Source organism: Monomorium pharaonis, chromosome 5, assembly GCF_013373865.1.
Source record: "Monomorium pharaonis isolate MP-MQ-018 chromosome 5, ASM1337386v2, whole genome shotgun sequence".
NCBI lineage: Eukaryota > Metazoa > Arthropoda > Insecta > Hymenoptera > Formicidae > Monomorium > Monomorium pharaonis.
The window spans coordinates 4671004-4694155 of record NC_050471.1 but is presented as its reverse complement, the minus strand read 5'-3'; the positions used below and the strand labels follow the sequence as shown (position 1 = coordinate 4694155).

Here is a 23152-nt window from a genome sequence, read left to right as displayed (position 1 = left end):
ATAATAATGCTGAATTGTATTCTTTAATTTTTATAGTTGTGTCTCATAGTATAGTTCTAATTATTGATTTATTTATGTGTTAAACCTAATTATTAATAATAAAATAGAACCTTTTCATCTTTTTCCAAAATTTCAAATTTGTTTTCTTTAATTTTTATTATTTTCGTTATGTGAATGCATATACATACTTTTAAATTAACACTCTCTTAATTCATAATAATCATAATTTATTTGCTAATTGCAAAGTTGAATTGTACGACATACAAAAATATTGCAAGACAAATGAATGTGACAATATTAAAACAATGCATACAATTGTTAAATCTATGCTACAAAATTACTTCTTCTTTTTAGCGTTGTCAATAAAAATTTTAAATTCCTTCATACCGTTTTCAATTTCAATTTCATTATATTTAGGAGCTTCGGCTTGGATCCTGGCAAACCACCTATTAATGTTGCTATATTTACTTAAATCATGGTCCAAAATCTATAAAAAGAGAAATATTAACGTTTAATTCAATATTATTTTCATTGTGATGGTTAAACTAAATTTCCGACATATTTATGTCTTTTATTTTATTTTATTTTATTTATTTGTAATCTATAAAAATGTATAAAGTACAGCAAAGTTTCATATATTCAACAAATTTATTTAAATTTAAATAATATTTAATTAAAAAAAAGTTTTTAAAGAATAGCGCTTTTTTAACTGAACCTGTAGAAACATTTTTTCTCTTGTACTATTACTGATTTAATAATTATTTTAATAAATTAATAATTTGTATTTGCATAAGATTATTTTTTTACCTTGTAGCTAGAAATGGTGACAACTATGGCAAGATCAGCAACAGTTAGAGTTTTTCCTGCCACATAATTTTCCCCTTCTAGGAATTTGTCCAAGATAGACAAGATATTGTTTAATTTATCATATTTTGCTTGCTCCGGAATGACATTGGTAAAGATCAATCGACACTGCAATTAACGTTTACATATATGTATGGCTATTAAGTTTATCAATCAATACGTACATTAAGTATAATTTACGAAGTATTATACAAGCCAAGGATAACTTACGTAATAATCAGAAAACGCTTGAAATAGAGATCCCATGTCGAAGTATAGTCTCTGATCAACCACGGCTCGTTTTTTGGGGTCTTTTGGATAGAGAGAATCATTTTTGCCATATTGATTAACCAGGTAAGTCATAATTGCGCGGCTGTTAATCGATACAAATGCGCATAAATTTTTTTTAGTTTTAAGCATAAATGACATAAATTTTATTAAAAAATTTATAAAATACATACAATATCTAATATATAAATTAAAAATTATCTCATGTTGCGTAAATATAAATTTAGCAATAAATTAAATTTTTTAATTAAAAAACATAAAATTGATAATTATATTTAAAAAATATTTGTTTTATATGTGTAAAAATCAGACTTGCGACACTCATTAAATGTAAGAAATAATTACCTTTCCCACAGATATAGGCCGTTATCATCAAGAGTAGGTACTGTGTGTTGTGGATTCATCTATGTTTAAAAAACCAAAAATATGTATATAATTATTTTAAATTATCTTCAAATTTAGACTTTTATTCAATAGATTAATTATAAAAATATACAAACACAAAAAATATACTTACATTTTTTCAATATTTAAATTTTCTAAAACAACACAAGTTTCTAAAGATTTCTGATTTTGACTATAAATTACCGTACACATCTGTTCCGATTCACATTAACATCAATGTTATTATAAAATAACAATTAATGTATAAGAATTAATAATCAAGAGAAAATTAAAAGAGTGTTTGAGTTTCCATTACGTCAAACATTTTGTATTTACATAAATGTTTTTTTATTCTTAATAAATAACCTAGTAATAAAGTTTCTATAATAATGATAAAAAACATAGACATCTCAAATAACAAAATGTTATATTTTATCTTACAAAGTAGTCCTTTATGATAATATACACTTCTATTTCTATTATATAGATAATATATTTTTTAAATCCCAAATTGTACAAAGCACTTATCATTTCTGGGAATGTGTTTGACTTGATATCATAAAAATGTTTACCTTTATAAAATTTTTTAATTTTAAGAACAGCAAAATTCCAGAGATTTAAATCCGAATAAAGTAAAAGGTGGATTAATCTCAATAATCCTTTTCTTTCAAAAATCATTTTACAATAATTTTTTAAAGTGTATTGATATCATGAAGAATTACTTTCAAAGATAAAATATAACATTTTATTAATGTTTGTAATTTTTTATTACATATCGCAAACTTTATTATCAAACAATGTATTTTCAATAACGGAAATATTAAAAACAGTAGAACGTCAATAAATATGTTGCGTAAATATCGTTATTTATCCTAAAAATGTTTAAACAAATGTGTAATTAAAACTTTCGAAAGATCTTCTCAAAAATATTTATCGAAAGAAAATAAATGTTTATGTAAATTACTTTTAGAAATAAAATTTTTTTTATGGTTTGCTCTCTTTAAATTAAGAATAATCTTTAAAAACATATTTATAGCGTACTTCTAAAGTATCGATCTTGTACTTAAAAAATCTTTCTAAAAATATATTTCAAGACTGTTCAAAGTTAAGTATTAGATCATTCAATTAGCCAATGTAAAATATTTGATTAATTCCTAACTGCATTTATTTTGTAAGAAATTCCATTGCGAATTACTTTAATAAATTCGGGTTTTAGTTGTTCGCCGGTCGTGAGGTCAACATGCTTCAGGTTTATATCCACTCCCACGGCTGCCGCTACTAAGCGCACGGCCCGACATGGCGCACTTTGGGAAACTTGGTAAAGATCGATGGGCATCTTGAAATCTGCGAAAACGTGGGACGCGCTATTAATGAAGTGGCCAGTGTGATCAATCGCGCGTCAGATATTCGCGGGCACTTGAGCACCATGGAACTATTTTTCGACGACTTTTCGCGTTTCAAGGGAGCAACCGATTATACGCGGCACGTGACTGAAAGACAGAGGAAAGAAACGAAAAAAAGTCATCGACGTGTCAGGCGACGTTATCTCGAAGGAATCTTATTAAAAGCACATGAATTGGCGTTTCATCAATTAGTCAATGAGCAAAACTTGTCAATTATAGACTGCAAGTTTATACCAAGCCGCAATTATAAAACCCGCGTAACACGGGACAGCCTCTGCATCGCACGCAAAAGTGAGATCGATTATGTGCGTCGGGGGTTCTCAATGCTCACTGGCTATCGTGTTGTCCGAGGCAGTTTCTGCTTCGTCACGAATTTCTCACAAACGCTTATTTACCTAATGGACAAGTAATAAACGGTCCAATAAATACGTCATACCTCAATGTATCGTTACGAGATTGGGAGCCAGTGGCGAACGACAAAACTCTATGCGATCTTGCTGAGGGTCTAACTACCGCTTTAAGACAGTACGCTTGTCTCATTTTGCAAAACTTTTATAGTTAACAAAATTTGCATAAATACATTATTCAATGCTTCGGTATCGAATAATTAGGTTCGCAACACTGCACAGGACTGACAAATAAATAGCGTTACTGATAAGATTGGGTTCTGATAAGTTTCACGCAAGTTCGGATACTCGGTGAACTTGATCAGCCCGCGAGTTTTTCATTCGCAATTCAATTCTTATCAGTATTTTTTTATGTATTTTTTATCGGCAAACCGAAATGTTTAGTGCCGATGATTCGTCGAAAATACAAAACATTTGCTAATCATGCTGTTTATGTATAATGAGGTAACTTCAATGTTTCAGTGTTGACGTTGTATGACTGATTCAGCAAAATTTATATTGTATGCACAACGAGGAAAAAATGACGTTGATTTCCAAGCCACTGTTCAGTGTTATACAATACATTAGCTTCTTTTTCAATACATTAGATCTTATTTTTCGCGTAGACTATTGTTTTATTAAAAATAAAATAACTAATTATGATGATGATCAGAGCACGTGCATATTAACCGCTGGGCATTTCGCTGTTATGTCCTTGGGGGTAAGTGCGACTCGCTGAGTAACGTGGTCCTTTAAAACTTCCCCCCAAAAATTCATTCACCGAAAATTGTAAAAACCGTTGTCATCGGAGTCAGTTTTTTCCGTACAATACTACAGTCACACGAGGTGCACTTTATTTTTTTTCTCCGGTTATAAAATATGTCGATAAGTATACGTCTCCCGTTGCTGACACTTTCCTGACTTAAAGTTTTCAGATTATCCCCTCACGTCAATATATGCGATATCTCTATGTAGCACCTTTCATTAAAGTTTTTTTTTTAGTTCTTAACAAAAGTCCAAAATTTTGGATTCTTACTTTTTCAGTTTATAGATTAACATATTTATGTTTACATTTAAAACATTTAAATATGAGAATTTTGATAACATATATAGAGAAAAGAATTCTAATAATTTGATACTGTTATAAAAAATATTAAGTTTAAATAAAAATTTATTCATTATTGATTTCTTTATTTTTTTGTAAAATATTCTTCAAAAGAATATAAATTCTTTTTTCGAATACACAATAATAAGCTTTTCTAAAATTTGTGATGGCACATTTTAAGGCTGTTATCAAGAAAGTGTTTTTGTTAATAATAACTGTCACTTAGAAGAAAAATAAATTGAGTAAATGCTTTTCTTAGCAATAGACTTGGTAATTTTCTGTGTATATGCATAAATATGTTGTTTTTTCATAATAATCTAATACTATTTATATTTGCAACAGATATTGAGCACAGCGATGTCATACTTTACGTTATTACGACAAATGAGTGAAAATAATATATAGTATAGAATATAGACCTATAGAAGAGATTTCTAGCACTACAGTTGGCAAAATTCCTGATATACATATGCATACATACATACATACATACATATATGTATATATGTCATGGTTTAAATAAGTACTTTAATTTAATGAGGTATATGCTTAAATAAATTCCAATGTCAAGAGGACAACCTTTTCGCTGGAATATTTTCTGTCGGTAAGTGAACAATCGTATTAGACAATTAGACATATCTTTTTATAACATATTAAAAAAATATTTTTACTCTAAATTCACTTACATTTTTCTAAATAATAATTCTCTCCATGATTATTATAAATTGTAACTTATGTTTCGTAGTCAAAAACAATTGAAGAGTCAAGAGATTAGTATAAATAAATTTAATATTTCAAGAATTAAATACATTTATGTCACTATTATGTCACAATTTACCAAGTAAAATATGTAAATAATTAAATAAAATAACAAAATGTTATTAAGAAAAAAAATTTCAATTTTCCATACTAATTTTTGATATTGTAATCTTCAGTAGATCATCATCCGACATATGATACAGGTTAGATATCATACGTATGTTAAATGCGAATTTATAAGTCTTATAAAAATCACGTTGCCATCAGTCGGCACGTAATCATCTTCGTCGCTCAAGTTTCCAACAGATGAGAATAATGTTAACTTGAAAATTAATAAAAACTTACAGAAATTAAGTGTGTATAATTTGAAACTAATCAAATAATGTGATTTTTGTATATAATTTTTTCAAATCAATATATGAGACTAAAATTTATTTTTATTATAGTAATTATTTTTACATACTGTGGTTACAAACATCGCTTGTTTATATAAACATTATTTGTTTATATTTAAAATTTCGTGTTTATAAACTATAATACCCAGAAAAAATACAGAAATATATAAAATATTAAAAACATTTAAAAAGCAACAATAATTATTTTTTATACAAATTTTTAAACAAAAACTTATAATAGACCAATTTGTCTACATAATTATTTATATGATTGAGATTTTATTAATAGCATAACAAGAAAACATTTAATCTATTTAATATGTACCAGCTTGAAAACTGAATATAATTCATATGACATTATTCATTTTCTTCTTCTCCTCCTTGTTCTTCCTCTCCTTGTTCTTCTCCTCCTTCTTCTTCACCTTCTTGTTCTTCTTCTCCGTTTTCTTCTGCGTCGTTTTCCGAAGCCTGAACAAATTGTTTAAACATCTCGAGAGGTTCGCCATTAGCTTTCTCGTATCCAGGTGCAGTCGTTTGTATTCTTTCTAACCAGTTTGAAACGTTTTGGTATTCTTCCAAATCGAATCCAAACGCCTAACAAAAAAATCGATTACATTTGCAGATCTTAAAAATACTTTCTGGATATGTCAACATGAAAATTAACAATAAAGCAGAACATTATACAAAATAATTAATGTAAAAAAGTATATTTCAAAAATGTCTACAAAAAACAAAAAAAATATATATCTTATTCTACAAACGTATTACATAATCGAAGTTACCAATGCTGTAGTTATGGACGCCACTAAGGCAAGATCGGCGATCGTTAAATTATCTCCTGTCACATAATCTTGTCCTTCAAGAAAATTATTCATTATTTTGAAGGAGTCTTTGAGTTTTGCATATTCCACTGGATCATACGTATCGGCTTCCTTTCTGAGCACGGTTAACTACGATAAAATGCGTAATAATCATGATCACACACAGGCAGAAATAAACGCAACGGTTTAGTTAGAAATAACAAAATGTATATGTACGTAGTAAGAAAATACGCCCGAAAAAAGATAGCCAAAATCAAAGTATAATCGTTGATCAACTAAAGCACGTGCTTCTGGATTCCGCGGATATAGTGTATCATCCGGGCCGTACTGATCGACCAAATATGTCATGATGGCTCGACTAAAATATGTTATTTAAATATTTTGAGTAATTTAATATATCTTAAGATGAATTACATAGCATTATTAAAATGTTTTTGCAAACCTTTCTGATAGCTTAAGATCGTCGTCGATTAGGAAAGGAATTGTCTTTTGCGGATTTAACTAGAAAGTGAAAATTGTGCTTTTTCTAATATTAAGAATTACATTTTCATTATTTTATATTCAAACTATAATAAAATATTATTTAAAGCAAAATACAAATGTATTTCTACCTAATTTTATAATATATTAACATTAATAAATTTTCATACCTCCTCGTATTCCGGCGTTAAATGTTCACCAGCCATTGTGTTCAGTACTATCAACTCCACTTCAAGCCCAATTGCCTCAATCGTGAGCATAACAGCTCGGCAAGGTGGACTCGGAGGAAAGTAATATAGTACAGGCATTATTTGACTTTAAACAGCTCAATTCGCTATTATTTATTGATGTATTTGTTATTCACGTAATTTGCAATGCGATCGCAAAAATTATCTCTTCGTCGATTCTAAATTAACAAGTTAAATATTTTGTTTCGTGAGGACAAATGTACGTGTAGTTCCAGGTTTACATGAAGACTGAAGCAGTTGTGGACTGCTACTTCTCATCGAATCGATATATCGACATGAATTTAAATACGTCTACCATAGCTTTAGCCTTTATTAGAGTGTCATTAGATAGACCCGGATAGATATTACAGATACTTTTATTTATATCTTTTCTTAAGGATTATAAGTGCTATAATTGTGAAATACAGTTTATATATAAAATAAAAAAATTTTACATATTTAATATACAGTATTATATATAATTTCAAAAATATCATATAATATAAGGCAATAAGATTAATTCAAATTATAATGTAACATTAATAAAGTTTCAATATCTTATTCATATTACTTGAATATTCTGAACTAAAGCTTTTACATAGTCTAGTCTGATAATAAATGTCGTATTTTTGTGATTAAATGCAACGGATGCGAGAGCTTGCGCTGTAATTATTGCTATCGTTAAACACTATTTAAAGAGTACGGCCAAATGAACATCGAATTTAACGCAAGTCGACTACCGATGGCAAATTACGCGCGTAATGAGAACAAATGAGTTCACAGTTCGAAAGACTCGTTAACATCGAATCTTCGGGTCAAAGATTATCATTATAAAAGACGCGACACGGGAATAAGAATTCATTTTAGTCGTTAGAAAAATTGCTAATTTTATGTTTTAATAAATTTTTAAAAAAGCTTATATTTGAAGGATTACGAAATTTTTATTTCAGAAATTGTAACATCTTTACTGTTGTCTTAAAGTTCATTAAGAAATTTTCTTTTAATGCATTCAAAATAGACCTCGTGAATAGTCGTTATGAAATCTTCAGAGAAACATAGCACGCGCCACTCCTAATTCACGCATAACTTACAACGCTCATTCATTAACTTTAAATTGTTCTCATTTAAAATCTACTATTCGGACGACGTTTTATTACAAGTAAAAATTGTTTCTGATACAAAACATCACATTGTATATTTCATGTGATTGAATTCTGGGAAATCTTACATACACATAAAAACACACATATTATGTGTCTAAATGTGTAAAATATATAAATCCTTTTCACAAATAACAAATAGCAAATTATAATGGATTTAATAATGTTAAGAAAAAAAAAGTTATTAAATTACTTATAAATTTATTAAAATACATTAATAAATTTTAATTATAATAATTTATGAATAATTTTAATATTAATTCTTAATTAGTTTTACGTAGCTTTCAAAATCCTTTACACAGATATAACTTCGCAACGGTCAATAAGATGGAATTTACCTGTTAACAAGATTTCAAGTGGAAAGAGGAAGATTTGGTCTGGCCGTGGAAACTTTTTGTTCGCGACAAAGCCAGGCTGCGAGCTAGGTCAAGATTTTCTACAAAGGTAGAGCGTTCATGGAAACTATGCTAAAAGTTTTCCCGTGGTTAAGTGACCAACAGAGGTGAGAATTTCTAACTTTATGCCCGTGAAATTTTCGAAGAAAATATATTATCTCGTAATATATTTTAATAATAACTTTCCTTGAAAATCATAAAGTGATGAGTGACAGAATAGCTTAACTAATCTTATATTTAGACTATATCATCTAAAATATAGCTTTTGTGCTATAATTAAATATTTATTTTCATCACATAATTATTTTCTGCTATACTAATACTACTATGTGTGTATTAAAAAATATATAATAATAATAATAATAATGCTGAATTGTATTCTTTAATTTTTATAGTTGTGTCTCATAGTATAGTTCTAATTATTAATTTATTTATGTGTTAAACCTAATTATTATTAATAAAATAGAAACTTTTCATCTTTTTCCAAAATTTCAAATTTGTTTTCTTTAATTTTTATTATTTTCGTTATGTAAATGCATATACATATTTTTAAATTAACACTCTCTTAATTCATAATAATCATAATTTATTTGCTAATTGCAAAGTTGAATTATACGACATACAAAAATATTGCAAGACAAATGAATGTAAAAATATTAAAATAATGCATACAACTGTTAAATCTATGCTACAAAATTACTTCTTTTTAATGTTGTCAATAAAATTTTTAAATTCCTTCATACCGCTTTCAATTTCAATTTCATTATATTTAGGAGCTTCGGCTTGGATCCTGGCAAACCACCTATTAATGTTGCTATATTTACTTAAATCATGGTCCATAAGCTATAAAAAGAGAAATATTAACGTTTAATTCAATATTATTTTCATTATAATGGATAAACTACATTTCCGACATATTTATGTCTTTTATTTTATTTATTTGTAATCTATAAAAATGTATAAAGTACAGCAAAGTTTCATAAATTCAACAAATTTATTTAAATTAAAATAATATTTAATTAAAAAAAAAAAAGCTTTTAAAGAATAGCGCTTTTTTAACTGAACCTGTAGAAATATTTTTTTTCTTGTACTATTACTGATTTAATAATTATTTTAATAAATTAATAATTTGTATTTGCATAAGATTTTTTTTTACCTTGTAGTTAGAAATGGTGACAACTATGGTAAGATCAGCAAGAGTTAGAGTTTTTCCTGCCACATAATTTTCCCCTTCTAGGAATTTGTCCAAGATAGACAAGGTATTGTTTATTTTATCATATTTTGCTTGCTCCGGAGTGACATTGGTAAAGATCATTGGATACTGCAATTAACGTTTACATATATGTATGGCTATTAAGTTTATCAGTCAATACGTACATTAAGTATAATTTACGAAGTATTATACAATCCAAGGATAACTTACGTAATAATCAGCAAACGCTTGATACAGAGATCCCATGTCGAAGAATAGTCTCTGATCAACCACGGCTCGTTTTTTGGGGTCTTTTGGATAGAGAGAATCATTTTTGCCATATTGATTAACCAGGTAAGTCATAATTGCGCGGCTGTTAATCGATACAAATGCGCATAAATTTTTTTTAGTTTTAAGCATAAATGACATAAATTTTATTAAAAAATTTATAAAATACATACAATATCTAATATATAAATTAAAAATTATCTCATGTTGCGTAAATATAAATTTAGCAATAAATTAAATTTTTTATTAAAAAACATAAAATCGATAATTATAAAAAATATTTGTTTTATATGTGTAAAAATCAGACTTGCGACACTCATTGAATGTAAGAAATAATTACCTTTCCCACAGATATAGGCCGTTATCATCAAGAGTAGGTACTGTGTGTTGTGGATTCATCTATATTTAAAAAACCAAAAAAATGTATATAATCATTTTAAATTATCTTCAAATTTAGACTTTTATTCAATAGATTAATTATAAAAATATACAAACACAAAAGATATACTTACATTTTTTTAATATTTAAATTTTCTAAAACAACACTAGTTTCTAAAAAAATTTCTGATTTTGATTACAAATTATCGTACACATGTGTTTCGATTCACATTAACATCAATGTTATTGTAAAATAACAATTTATGTATAAGAATTAATAATCAAGAGAAAATTAAAAGAGTGTTTGAGTTTCCATTATGTCAAACATTTTGTATTTACATAAATGTTTTTTTATTTATAATAAATAACCTAGTAATAAAGTTTGTATAATAATAATAAAAAACAGACATGTCAGATAATAAAATGTTATATTTTATCTTATAAAGTAGTCCTTTATGACAATATACACTTCTATTTCTCTTAAATAAAATATTTTTTAAATCCAAAATTGTACAAAGCACTTATCATTTCTGGGAATGTGTTTGACTTGATATCATACAAATGTTTACCTTTATAAAATTTTTTAATTTTAAGAATAGCAAAATTCCAGGGATTCGAATCCGAATAAAGTAGAAGGTGGTTAATCTCAATAATCCTTTTCTTTATTTTACAATAATTTTTTAAAGTGTATTGATGTTATGAAGAATTACTTTCAAAGATAAAATATAACATTTTATTAATGTTTGTAATTTTTTATTACATATCGCAAACTTTATTATCAAACAATGTATTTTCAATAACGGAAATATTAAAAACAGTAGAACGTCAATAAATATGTTGCGTAAATATCGTTATTTATCCTAAAAATGTTTAAACAATGTGTAATTAAAACTTTCGAAAGATTTTCTCAAAAATATTTATCGAAAGAAAATAAATGTTTATGTAAATTACTTTGAAAAATAAAATTTTTTTTGTGGTTTGCTCTCTTTAATTTAAGAATAATCTTTAAAAAAATATTTATAGCGTACTTATAAAGTATCGATCTTGTACTTAAAAAATCTTTCTAAAAATATATTTCAAGACTGTTCAAAGTTAAGTATTAGATCATTCAATTAGTCAATGTAAAATATTTGATTAATTTCTAACTGCATTTATTTTGTAAGAAATTCCATTGCAAATTACTTTAATAAATTCGGGTTTTAGGTGTTCGCCGCCCATGAGGTCAACATGCTTCAGGTTTATATCCACTCCCACGGCTGCCGCCGCTAAGCGCACGGACCGACATGGCGCACTTCCGGTAACTTGGTAAAGATCGATGGGCATCTTGAAATCTGCGAAAACGTGGGACGCGCTATTAATGAAGTGGCCAGTGTGATCGATCGCGCGTCAGATATTCGCGGGCGCTTGAGCACCGTGGAACTATTTTTGACGACTTTTCGCGTTTCAAGGGAGCAACCGATTATACGCGGCACGTGACTGAAAGACAGAGGAAAGAAACGAAAAAAAGTCACCGACGTGTCAGGCGAGACTGGCGACGTTATCTCGAAGGAATCTTATTAAAAGCATATGAATTGGCGTTTCATCAATTAGTTAATGAGCAAAACTTGTCAATTATAGGCTGCAAGTTTATACCGAGCCGCAAGTGGCTTTACACTTTCAAACTGTGCACTCGAGCGGAAAACGTGGAAAATGATTCCGTGAGTTTCCCACGTTCATGAATTATTGCGTAACGAGGTAACGATTCAAGCACTCGCCGAATTACAAAGTCGATCTCGCGCACCGCGGAGTCACAAATATTCGCAATCGTCGGGGCAGCCTTATCACTTTAGCAGTTTTGACGAATTACACGCGTCGGGCGGTGAGAAATGGCCGAGGAGAGGAAAGCCGCAATGGAACCGAACCTGCAGTTCGTATTCTCCGGAGGCGCGTGTAGCGAGCGTACTGTCTAGGCAACTCGCTTGTTCGGACTATTTATAAGGCCCGCGTAACACGGGACAGCCTCTGCATCGCACGCACGCAAGAGTGAGATCGATTATGTGCGTCGGGGGGTTCTCAATGCTCACTGACTATCGTGTTGTCCGAGGCAGTTTCTGCTTCGTCACGAATTTCTCACAAACGCTTATTTACCTAATGGCGACAAGTAATAAACGATCCATTAAATACGTCATACATAATGTATCGTTACGAGATTGGGCAGCCAGTGGCGAACGACAAAACTCTATGCGATCTTGCTGAGGGTCTAACTATCGCTTTAAGACAGTACGCTTGTCTCATTTTGCAAAACTTTTATAGTTAGCGAAATTTGCATAAATACATTATTCAATGCTTCGGTATCGAATAATTAGGTTCGCAACACTGCACAGGACTGAAAAATAAATAGCATTACTGATAAGATTGGGTTCTGATAAGTTTCACGCAAGTTCGGATACTCCGTGAACTTGATCAGCCCGCGAGTTTTTCATTTGCGATTCAATCCTTATCAGTGTTTTTTTAATGAATTTTTTATCGGCAAACCGAAATGTTTAGTGCCGATAATTCGTCGCCGTACAAAACATTTGCTAATCATGCTGTTTATGTATCATGAGGTAACTTCAATGTTTCAGTGTTGACGTTGTTAGATGACTGATTCAGCAAGATTTATATTGTATGCACAACGAGGAAAAAATGACGTTGATTTCCAAGCCTACTATTCAGTGTTATACAATACATTAGCTTCTTTTTCAATACATTAGATCTTATTTTTCGCGTAGACTATTATTTTATTAAAAATAAAACAACTTCAATTTTTAATTTAATAAAATAATAACATACACGCAACGCATACACTCAAGCAATTCTTCTTAAAAACTTAACTGTTTCTTTAAAGCTTTCAGAAAATGGAAATAATTATAGAGTTGAACAAAAATTTTGTATATCAAAATTAAAGCCTGCAACAAATTTACGAAAAAATAGCGCAGAACAATGCTGCACATACATACTTATTTTCGTTTCTTCTAAAGGTTACATAAGTTTCACAATCATCTGTTTGTACAGAATTCCATCTTCCGGAGAAGTCGATGGTAGACAACCACTTAACAGCGAGTGAAAGTCTTGGTTCGAGTGTCTATGCGGCCTTCAGCCTCAAGGTTTCATACACTGACGCATACATTCAATGTGTTGGACACAACATCATGCGAATACAACGAACGAAGTAATCAAAGAGTTAGTATCAAACGCAAACGCGAAACTACGAAGACAAAATAAATCACAAAAAAATTCTGTTTTAGCGACCAGTAGAATTCTTTAAAGAAATAAGCAATTAAAAATATCAATTTTTCAAAGTTGCAGCAGAGGAAAACTCTTCTCCCCTCTGATATTTTGTTTAATCTTGACAAACTTTACATGCTTCTTAAATGATGTTTATCTGAGAATACTGAGATCGGTTTGTGTATTAAAAAGATAGGTCCTTCCCAATTTAATATTTACTGAAGGAAAATCTTGCAAATAATCTGCAGTAAACTGACTCGAAGCTACTCTGAAGTATTTTGTGTATGTGGGCGCAAAAGTGTGTGCTAACTTCATTTTTCCGATTACATAATGTTTTAACCTTTATGTTTGTAGACTGCGCACTGTGTGCATATTTTTATTTTGTATGTTACATATTTTATATGTAACTAAAAATACACATTTAATAATTGATTCTAAAATTTTACTAAGCATCAAGATTCACTTCGGTTAACAAATGGCATTTTCGTTTTTATACTTTTTTATGTTTAATGATTTTTACAAATTAATAATTGTTAAAACACTAATGTCTAACTTTCTTTAATTTATAATCAAATTTTTTATTTCTCTCTAAAGAATAAAATACATTTTATTTAAAATATATAAAATGTAATAACAGTATATTTTTACAGTTTTCGTTGTATTGTAATAATTTTATGGAATTTCTAGATAAATTGGAAATAACATTAGCAGAATAATATAATTTTAACGTATGTATCAATAGAAAATATAGAGTTTTAACATTTGTAAATATCATCTTCGGAAATTGTACGCAAATTAGGTGTAATTCCGTGTAATTTGCAAAACAAGTTTCAATTATTTTAATGCTGACTAAGTATAGTTGCAAATGTGACAAACGAATTGTAACGCGATCAATTGCTACGTAAGTAAACGCCATGAAACCGTGACACACTTTTTTCTAGAACTACGCAAAGTTAATGTTGCGTTTCCACGCAAACAATGTGGCAGCACACATGACGTTAAAATCGCAATAAGTACAAACTAACTTCGAAATGACATGGCATGCTCCGAATCCAAGAGACTCTGATCAAAACCGGACGAGCGATTTCAATCGCGGTTGACCGTCCGGCAACTCCTCCGGAAGAACGCGAGAAGCATTATCGTAAAAGTAGCTCTATCGAATTATTAGCCAGTTGCGGTTCAGCCGCATGTTTAAAACTTTTAACGCAATTATACTTGGAAATTTTCTACAAAGCAAATTAATTCACCGCGAACCTAACTAGCATAAAGCGATTAAGTAATAACGTCGATAGATTATCGTATAAACGATTACATCGGATTCATTCGTTAAAAAGTTTTCCTACACATAGCGGCATTAAAATGAAGTCTCACTATATAATTTTACCGCGATAATTTTCTAATAAAATGATGTGAGAATAATTGAGAAGTATCAGAAGTATAATCTTATTTTATAAAGATTTACATTTTGCAAATGCATTGATGTATGTCATTTGAAAAAAAAATGTAATCATAAAAGAACAGAATTTCTAAGAATCTTACTTTTCCTTCTACTTTTTTCTGTTCTTTAATAAGAAACTCTGTTACCAGAATCACCTTGATAGGAATTTCTCCTAAGCACCAGTTAAAGTTAAGTGGATTTTAACCGGTTCTCGTAACAGAAAATATGTGTGCATGTTCTTAAGTATGCTGTTGCAAGTCAAGTTGAAAAATATTGATTTTAAAAACTTGTTTTTATAGCTAATTATTAATTAATATGTAATTAAACAATATAATGTTTACATACATTTAACATAATACATAATGTTGTGTACAAAATTTGAAATTAATATAATAATTAAAAGATTATATGTACAAAATGTACCTCATATATTGAATATTATACAAAAAATATTTTTATCCTCTGTACGAAATTGTAATAAATCTACAGATTATTAGATAAAAATATATTCGTTTTATAGATTTTATAAATTATAAAAATATCTGAAAAGTTATCAGTAAGAAAAGGCTAAATCATCTGACAGCATGAACCGACAAATGCGATAGCAATTTCTTGCCGTCTTAAAACTGGCTGTGAAACGCATTTACGCTTCGTCATCGTCATACACTGGTTGCTCACGTTAGTTGCGTAATTGCTCGTAATAATCAGCAGCAGGGTCAACCAGTACATGCATACACTCAACGTTAGAGTATCAGCGGAGATAAACGATTACATGATACATACAAGATACATCAGTGTGAGGATGTCCAGAGCTGGGAGCATAAAAGTCAAGTAAAACATGTATGAAGTGCAAATATATATAATACAATATTAAAACATAATACAATATTAAAAACGTAATACAATATTTAAAAACATTTTACAATATAAAATATTTATTTAAAAATTTTATGTATTATCGTGTTTATAATCATTTTATGTAACAATATTATAAAAATAATATCGCATAAAATACTGTTTTTTATTATTGTTATTTTTCCTTTTAAGTGCAATAATATGTTTTATAAATTTTCTTGTTTAAACATGGGATATTTATATTACAGAAAAGTAATCAAAATCGCTTGATCAATAAAAAAAAAAAAATTATAACAACGATTTACTTATCAACTTTTTTTAAAATCAGAGTCGTCGAAGTATTGTACAACAATATTATCTCTTCTCTCGTTTCGTCGACTCCGACATGTTAAGTATAAGATAAAAAACAAAAATTACTATTCACGATAAGATGTTGAAATTTTTGATAACATTGCTCGTTTTGTTGCTATTACGACAATGTTGTAATTATGTTGTCGAGGTCAAAAAGATAATTTTGATAGTAAACATATTTACCTAGTTTCACGATATTTTAAATAATTCTTGCTACATTTTTTATTATGTTAAAACAAATAAATAAAATATTGGTAATACAATCTTTTAATGTAATAATTACATACATTATAAATATATTTCTGATATAAACATCAATGCTATATTTTTTATTTTTACATTTAAAATTTATAAATGATATAAAACTTTTTTTCCAATGGTTTATAAAAATATCATTAATACATTGCTGAAATAACCAGTTTCGAATTAATCAAAATATAAGTTATTTAATTTTTTAGCTGTATATTTATATCTCTCTTATTTTTAATTGATTTAAAATAAAACATTTAGCTACGTATTTTGCATAATAAAAAATATTTAGTTAAAGGTTTTATTCTAATTTATTATTTTTCATTTTTAAATATTTTACATTTTCCAAAAACAAAATTTAAACAAAATTTAACTATTTTCATTTTTAAAAGTATGAGTAAATTACAGATTTACACAATTTAAAATTTAAATTGTTAGTATCGCGTGCCGTAAGCCTGTAAGCGTCTGTTCTATTTTGTTTTTCCTTTGCCTCGTTTTCATGAAAAGACGATAGAAAAAGAAACGTTTGGACAGGCTTATTCCTTTTTTCTTTCTTTCTCGTCTTTTCTAATGTTCGTTCTTTTGTCGTCTATAGTTCGCTTTTACAATGCGCTACAAAAATAATGTTCAGCTATCAATCTTTAACAGATTTAAAATTAATGAAGTAATGTGTTTCTCGCTCTAAGGTTTCTCCCTGTTAGAAATCAATAACGATCGCTTTGTGCTTCTGTCGTGTCTCAATGATTGTTATCTGTCCTTCGCTACCTGAACGCACTCTTGAAAAGAATAATACTTTTCGTGCACCTCAAAACTTTCATGCTTTGCATGACTAGACGTCACGCTGTAATTACAAAAATGAAGTGTAATGATGACAGGGCAAAGTATATGTAGCGGTGCCGTTAACTTCATATAATTCGCGGCTCGACGTTCTTTCAACGTTTGCTGGATGAATATTGATTCTTGTTAGCTTTATAAATTTCATCGTGAACACCATCTATACAGGAACAAGCGTGGCTGCAAAATTAATGAGAGTTGAAGTGTTAAGCAGGATAAAAGATATTTAAGTCATCTTTATCGTGAAAGCAATTATAAATTAATTTCTACAAGCGCATACTTTTATTACGTTTAATTTCAAACATATTTTAATAATTTTATTCACATCTCTTTTGCATTGTCTCATGTACCTATAAAGAAGAAACTAAAGATATCACAAAGATAATGGCGTGTAGTTTCTAGGCAAAGGATTCGCTAGGTAAGTTAAGTATGCAATAATAACAACGCTTTGAGAGCAGTTATATTACCAGGTTTATTATAACAGAGCTGTTGAAACGCTGGGTAACGCGGGAGGGGGGGGGGAAGGGGTAAAAAGTGAATTTTAAATTCTATAAGGTATAATAATGAGATTCCATGTCTAATCTCGATCTCGGGTAAACGAGTTACTATCGATCCTCCGCGCTTTAGGCGTGCACAAATATCCATATCCACGTTAACTAGATTCTTGCAGGTTCGCGTGGTACATCTCGGTAAACGCTCTAACACCTATAGCGTGCACCTCCTCGAACCCGAATTTTTCCAGGCTTTCCTTGCAACGATCGTAATACGCGGCAACGTTATCGTAACGGCTGATGTCGAAGTCAAAACACTGGAACGGAGAAATCGATCTCATCCAATCGTATTTGCGTACGATTTCATCCGATATAAAGTTATCATACCTTCGTAGAGAGACAGACTTACCAGTATCATACAGATAGTTGTACTGATAGTAAAGTCGGCGATAGTCAGGTTATCGCCGACCGCGAATTCCTTGCCGTCAAGGAAAACGTTGAGCACCTCGAACGATTTTTCCACCCGAGCCAGATCTGCCTCGTTAACGGAACTGGCTAGACCTCGCACCACCGGTATCTAAACGATGACGATTTTACCCGTTGTATCCCATGTCAACAAATAATGTTAAAAAACAGTGCAAAAGAAATTATAATATTATATTGTGCTGTAATATAATATCAAATATTCTAGAGACAGAGGATTTGAATCATGAACGAATCATCGAGGGAAAGAAGAATCAATGCAGCCGAATGGAAATTAGCAAGGAAATATCAATTTTAAGGATATGGGATAATCGCAGATATAGTTGTAATATTGATTTCAGGACGAGGATCAATACGTACGTAACATTTCAAAAGATTGGCAAAGAGACCAGCATCGAAATACATTCTTTGATCGACAATTGCCCTTTCTTTCGGATCTTTCGGATAAAGGGAATCATTTCTTGCGTATTTACTGACCAAATAAGCCATAATAGGACGACTGTAACGACACAAATTGCGGACTCAGTGCTAAGTGCTTGATTATAGATTAGAATGTGAGAACCTCTCCTCACACGTACCTCTCGCACAAAATAAAGCCGTTGTCGTCGATGGTCGGTACTGTATGTTGCGGATTAATCTAGAATAAAGTAACATTAAAGTAGCTTTTTGAAAGTTCGGAACGGAATTTTCTGTTTAAGAAATTCCAACTGCATATAGATTGACTTGTAGTTACACGCTTAAGAGCGCCATTAAATTCACGCGAAAAGGAGAAAATGTAAACTAAAGAACCTGTAAAAATTCCGGTCTCAAGTGCTCCCCCTTCATGACGTTTACGAGCTTGAAGTTGAAGTGAATGCCTAGGGCTTTCCCGAGTAGTATAACGGTGCGACAGGGTGGACTTGGCGGGAAGTAATAATAATCAATCGGCATCTCGCTGCTTTTCCCCTCGCTTCCCTCTTGTGTACCTTGTATCTTTACGTGTCTCTTTCTCTCTTTCTTCGCTCGCCCGTTTTAAAGATTTTTACACTGCAACTTTAGCCAAAGAAAAACTTTTCAAATTTGTAGACCCTAGATCTACATCCGCGTGCACACCGTCGCGCGCTGCGAGTTTCCATCCCGTCTAGTTTTCAAGCAAGCCGAGATACTTTTTACAGGCAACTTTTCCGATCGTTCCCGCACGAGAAACGCGTACGCGTAATTTTCTGCAAACGCAACTCACAGAGGACATTATAAGTAAGAAATAGATAAGTTTATAATGGTTAAAATGGCCAGAAAATGAGATTGTTAAGGCATTGAAATAACGATGAAGTTCGCCGGGTGCGAAGTAAGACATCGAGAAATCTCGAAGGTACGGAGAATGAAATTTTCTGCCGTAAAAGAGCAAGTTTGTTATAAACGTTCTTTAACTAATTTTGGACATTAAATTAAGCGTTAATAGGAGGTAAGGGAGTATTTGCGGTGCGCAAATAAAATAACGTGAATAGTTACAATCTAACGCGGGGAGCGCGGCAATCGCTCCGTTCCAATTACCGTTAATGCAGTAATTCCGCTAATTAATGCGTCGTTTAAATGGCTTTCAAATGTGACCCTTACCTGTAAGCCCGCTCAAACTCGATCAATTGATACGAATCGATGATACTTGCGACCGTCAGGCATTGGCTTAATTAATTGGCTTATCGTCCATTGGGTGGTGATGTACATGTACTGGAAATGTGTCTATCACTCATCGCCTCTTTAAGGTAACATGTTTCATTGTTAAAGAGACGACGTGTGCAGAAGTGTCGAAAGTGCGCGCGCACGATTCGCAAAGTTACCATAGCAATACCGTACCGCCAAACAAAACCGCGAAACTCCAACGTTGACATTATCCGTTACGATCGAAAGTTCCCGGTAAGGTCGATCGATCGGTTAATAAAAACGGGAAGAAATGCGCCCGGTTAAATGGAACACATTACATACTGGCGTAACACATGTAAATGGGGCAACACGTAGAGAAATAAGTTCTTTTTATTCGAGTTTTACTTGATATTTTATTCAGAAGTGCAGCGATTGGTTAGACTGTTTTATTTCGGAAGGTGTTAAAATTTCATGCATCGTACATGCGCGATACGTTTGACACATGTGACGCATGTAACTTTATTCTTGTTCTTAGTAATTAAATAGTAACTAGTTAAACAGTTAAAAATTTGATAACATTAAAACGTTAACTTTAAACGAACAGTTAATTATAAACGTTAATTTTTAATTTCAGGTAGTTGTTTTTAAAACAAAGTTTAGTTTATTGACTTTTTTCTTAATTAAAAATGTATCCACATGTAAAAGAAACATAAACTCCTATATAATTTTTTTTTATATTTCACACGTATTACTTAATTTTCACACACAAAAACAAAGTTAAATTTATTTGATTTAGAATAACTCAATTTTAAACAATTACGATATTCTCGAATTACAAAATACAAATTTAATCTAAATAATGCTTTTCACAATTAATTTTTAATTTAATTTAATCTTAACGTCACTTTTAATATAAATTATTAAATTAATTATGTAAATCATTAGTTTTGACTTTATTTAATTTTCAACAAATATCAAATTACCTTGTTTATTTTATATGAATTTCACAGAGGATATGTTTCATAATTAAATCATAAATCATAAATTAATTAAATCACCGTTTCTAGCTCACATGCGAGACATGTGCGAGTGTGTATATTTTTTATCTATTCTCCAGATTAAGAAATTCTCACCGACGAAATGTATTTCTACGATAATCACACGGTCGCTGCCGTCACGATCAATTTCGGCCACTGTAGATCGTACTCGGGTCACGGCGAGTCGTTACGTTGATCGTCAATTCTGTCGGTCGCGCGTTACGTTTTCGCCATCAGGCGGGTTTCCTTAATTCCCCGGCACGAAAGTGGTGATTTCGGTGCAACGTGGCGGTGAAACGGCGGCGCTTTTACGACGCCGCCGCATTAACGACGCGATCCCCGCGATTCTCGCGGTTTTGCTTGCGCCACTCGAATTTCGATAAATCTCTCTCTCGTTATCGTCGTCGGTCGCCGATCCCGACTTCGGCGAAACGTTATAGCTTCCGTTATTTAATTCTACTTAGATTCGCGGGAATGCAAGATAAATGGGAAGATCAGGAGGGTGTCGCTGCCCGCCACGCGAGCGCGTGCTAATTCAATAACATGTGTACGCAGACGTGGCTAATTGCCGCATGGTTCAGTTCCGGCGGCAATTTGCGGCGGACACGGACGCTCTATTGACCGACACGAAAGAAAGCGAAGGGTGGATTCGATCGGGGGCGGTATATTACACGGACGGCACGCGATCAACTGTATTCCCAGCAACCGGATGTAACCAGCCGACGGTAGCAGCCCGAAGCGATTTCCGCAGTCGATAGCACGCGGGCGCGTGGTCGACGGAACTTGGACAAATCAATATCGCGGGAAATTTATGTTTAACGATGCGTGAAAAAAAAAACGTAAGCCACGTGCTCGCGAACGGTCGTGGCAAATCAAATCTCTTTCAAATTTAAATTGATTAATAAAAAAATTAATTTAGCAATAAATGTAAATTGAAGAAGAAATTAATCAACAGTGAAACGAGTTTTAACGGAGAGGAGGGAGGGAGGGAGGGAGGGAGAGTTAAATCAACGTGCGCTGTCGATGAATTGCCAGATAGCGGAAGAGATAAAAAGAAGTGCTTTTTTTTTTGTACGCCTTGTTCTACGGATGACTCGGCGCGGAAGTCGCGTTAAATTCGCGCGGCGCATCGGACGCGAAAATCGAGGAAAACCATACGAGGCTGCCGACCGATGATAACTTTCGCTGGCGAATGGCGACGCGACGGGCGGCGCAGTTGGTTCCCCGTTCGCTTGGCTGTTATCGCAGCGAGCGTCGGGCGTGTCTGTGCGATTATCGATTAGCCCCGGCAAATCCACTGAGATGGAAAATGAAATAGCCGCGCGCGCGCGCGCGCTCATCCCTCCCCCCGTGCCTGGCTCATCGACGGAACGTCAGGGAAATGCGTGATCTATCAACCCTATCGGCGTTACGCTCGCGGGTGCATCCCCGGGTGCATGCCTCTCGTCGGGCGCTGCCCGCGCGTAATATGTTTTAATAATGGGCGCATAATACGCGTAAAATGCGCCGCGGCGCGTCGATACGTTACACTCTCGCACGCGGCAGATCTCGCACGCATATTTGGATACTCCCTGCTGTGTATGTTTTATTGGGGGATTATCAACGGCGCGAGAGAGCCCCGCGATCTCAATGTCGGGCCGCTCGTTTCGCGTTCGGTCAATATGGTCCCCCCTCGACCGGCCCACCCCCTCGCCCTTCCTTCCCGCTTGCCGCCACCGCCAACGCCGCATCCGGGGAAATCCGATACACTTTTGTGTTTACGCCACGCCTGAAATATTAAATGAGCGGACGGAGAAACGCGCGCGATAATTATCGCCGCGCGACGCTAAAGCGCTTGTAACATTGATGCCACGCGGACGCCCCCTGCGTGTATGTTTATCGGAATTATCCCCTTCTGAACGAATAATGGGAAGTTGGCGCGCGCGCCAATCGGCCTCGCCGCCGCTGCCGATGTTATCCGCGCCCATAAATATCAAATTTCGAGTTCAGGGAAGATGATCGAGCAATTAGGCCAAAAATTATTGCCGCCGATGGATTAACAGGCGCC

General features: G+C 32.1%; 3 protein-coding genes and 1 long non-coding RNA gene across 8 annotated transcripts; 1 reads left to right on the top strand and 3 right to left on the bottom strand.

Moving 5' to 3' along the window:
* Positions 1 to 210: 210 nt before the first annotated feature.
* LOC118645731 (glutathione S-transferase 1-like) lies at positions 211 to 3427 on the bottom strand. The gene is made up of 6 exons (XM_036287434.1): positions 3355 to 3427; positions 2711 to 2859; positions 1477 to 1535; positions 1075 to 1216; positions 808 to 972; positions 211 to 487 (listed from the first exon to the last, which is right to left on the bottom strand). The coding sequence occupies exons 2-6, from the start codon at positions 2849 to 2851 to the stop codon at positions 338 to 340; spliced, it is 657 nt and encodes a 218-aa protein (XP_036143327.1). The 5' UTR covers positions 2852 to 2859; positions 3355 to 3427; the 3' UTR covers positions 211 to 337.
* A 1076-nt stretch (positions 3428 to 4503) lies between these two features.
* LOC118645732 lies at positions 4504 to 5518 on the top strand. Its single transcript, XR_004963414.1, has 2 exons — positions 4504 to 5013; positions 5345 to 5518. It is a non-coding gene; the product is annotated as an uncharacterized LOC118645732 (long non-coding RNA).
* A 69-nt stretch (positions 5519 to 5587) lies between these two features.
* On the bottom strand, positions 5588 to 9021 carry LOC118645730 (glutathione S-transferase 1-1-like). The gene is made up of 5 exons (XM_036287428.1): positions 7035 to 9021; positions 6827 to 6885; positions 6601 to 6742; positions 6346 to 6513; positions 5588 to 6157 (listed from the first exon to the last, which is right to left on the bottom strand). The coding sequence occupies exons 1-5, from the start codon at positions 7170 to 7172 to the stop codon at positions 5921 to 5923; spliced, it is 744 nt and encodes a 247-aa protein (XP_036143321.1). The 5' UTR covers positions 7173 to 9021; the 3' UTR covers positions 5588 to 5920.
* Positions 9022 to 9158: 137 nt separating this feature from the next.
* LOC105832929 (glutathione S-transferase 1) lies at positions 9159 to 21475 on the bottom strand. 5 transcript variants are annotated; one of them, XM_036287433.1, is made up of 10 exons: positions 20045 to 20157; positions 19241 to 19483; positions 19030 to 19088; positions 18812 to 18950; positions 18374 to 18545; positions 11687 to 11835; positions 10467 to 10525; positions 10070 to 10211; positions 9803 to 9967; positions 9159 to 9489 (listed from the first exon to the last, which is right to left on the bottom strand). In XM_036287433.1, the coding sequence occupies exons 2-10, from the start codon at positions 19379 to 19381 to the stop codon at positions 9343 to 9345; spliced, it is 1173 nt and encodes a 390-aa protein (XP_036143326.1). In that variant the 5' UTR covers positions 19382 to 19483; positions 20045 to 20157; the 3' UTR covers positions 9159 to 9342. The 5 variants fall into 5 exon arrangements, with proteins under 5 accessions (XP_036143326.1, XP_036143325.1, XP_036143322.1 ...); XM_036287429.1 differs by lacking the exons at positions 9159 to 9489; positions 9803 to 9967; positions 10070 to 10211; positions 10467 to 10525; positions 11687 to 11835 and adding exons at positions 17737 to 18285; positions 21202 to 21471 and having other exon boundaries at positions 18378 to 18545; positions 20045 to 20183; XM_036287430.1 differs by lacking the exons at positions 9159 to 9489; positions 9803 to 9967; positions 10070 to 10211; positions 10467 to 10525; positions 11687 to 11835 and adding exons at positions 17737 to 18285; positions 21202 to 21471 and having other exon boundaries at positions 18378 to 18545; positions 20045 to 20155.
* Positions 21476 to 23152: the final 1677 nt, after the last annotated feature.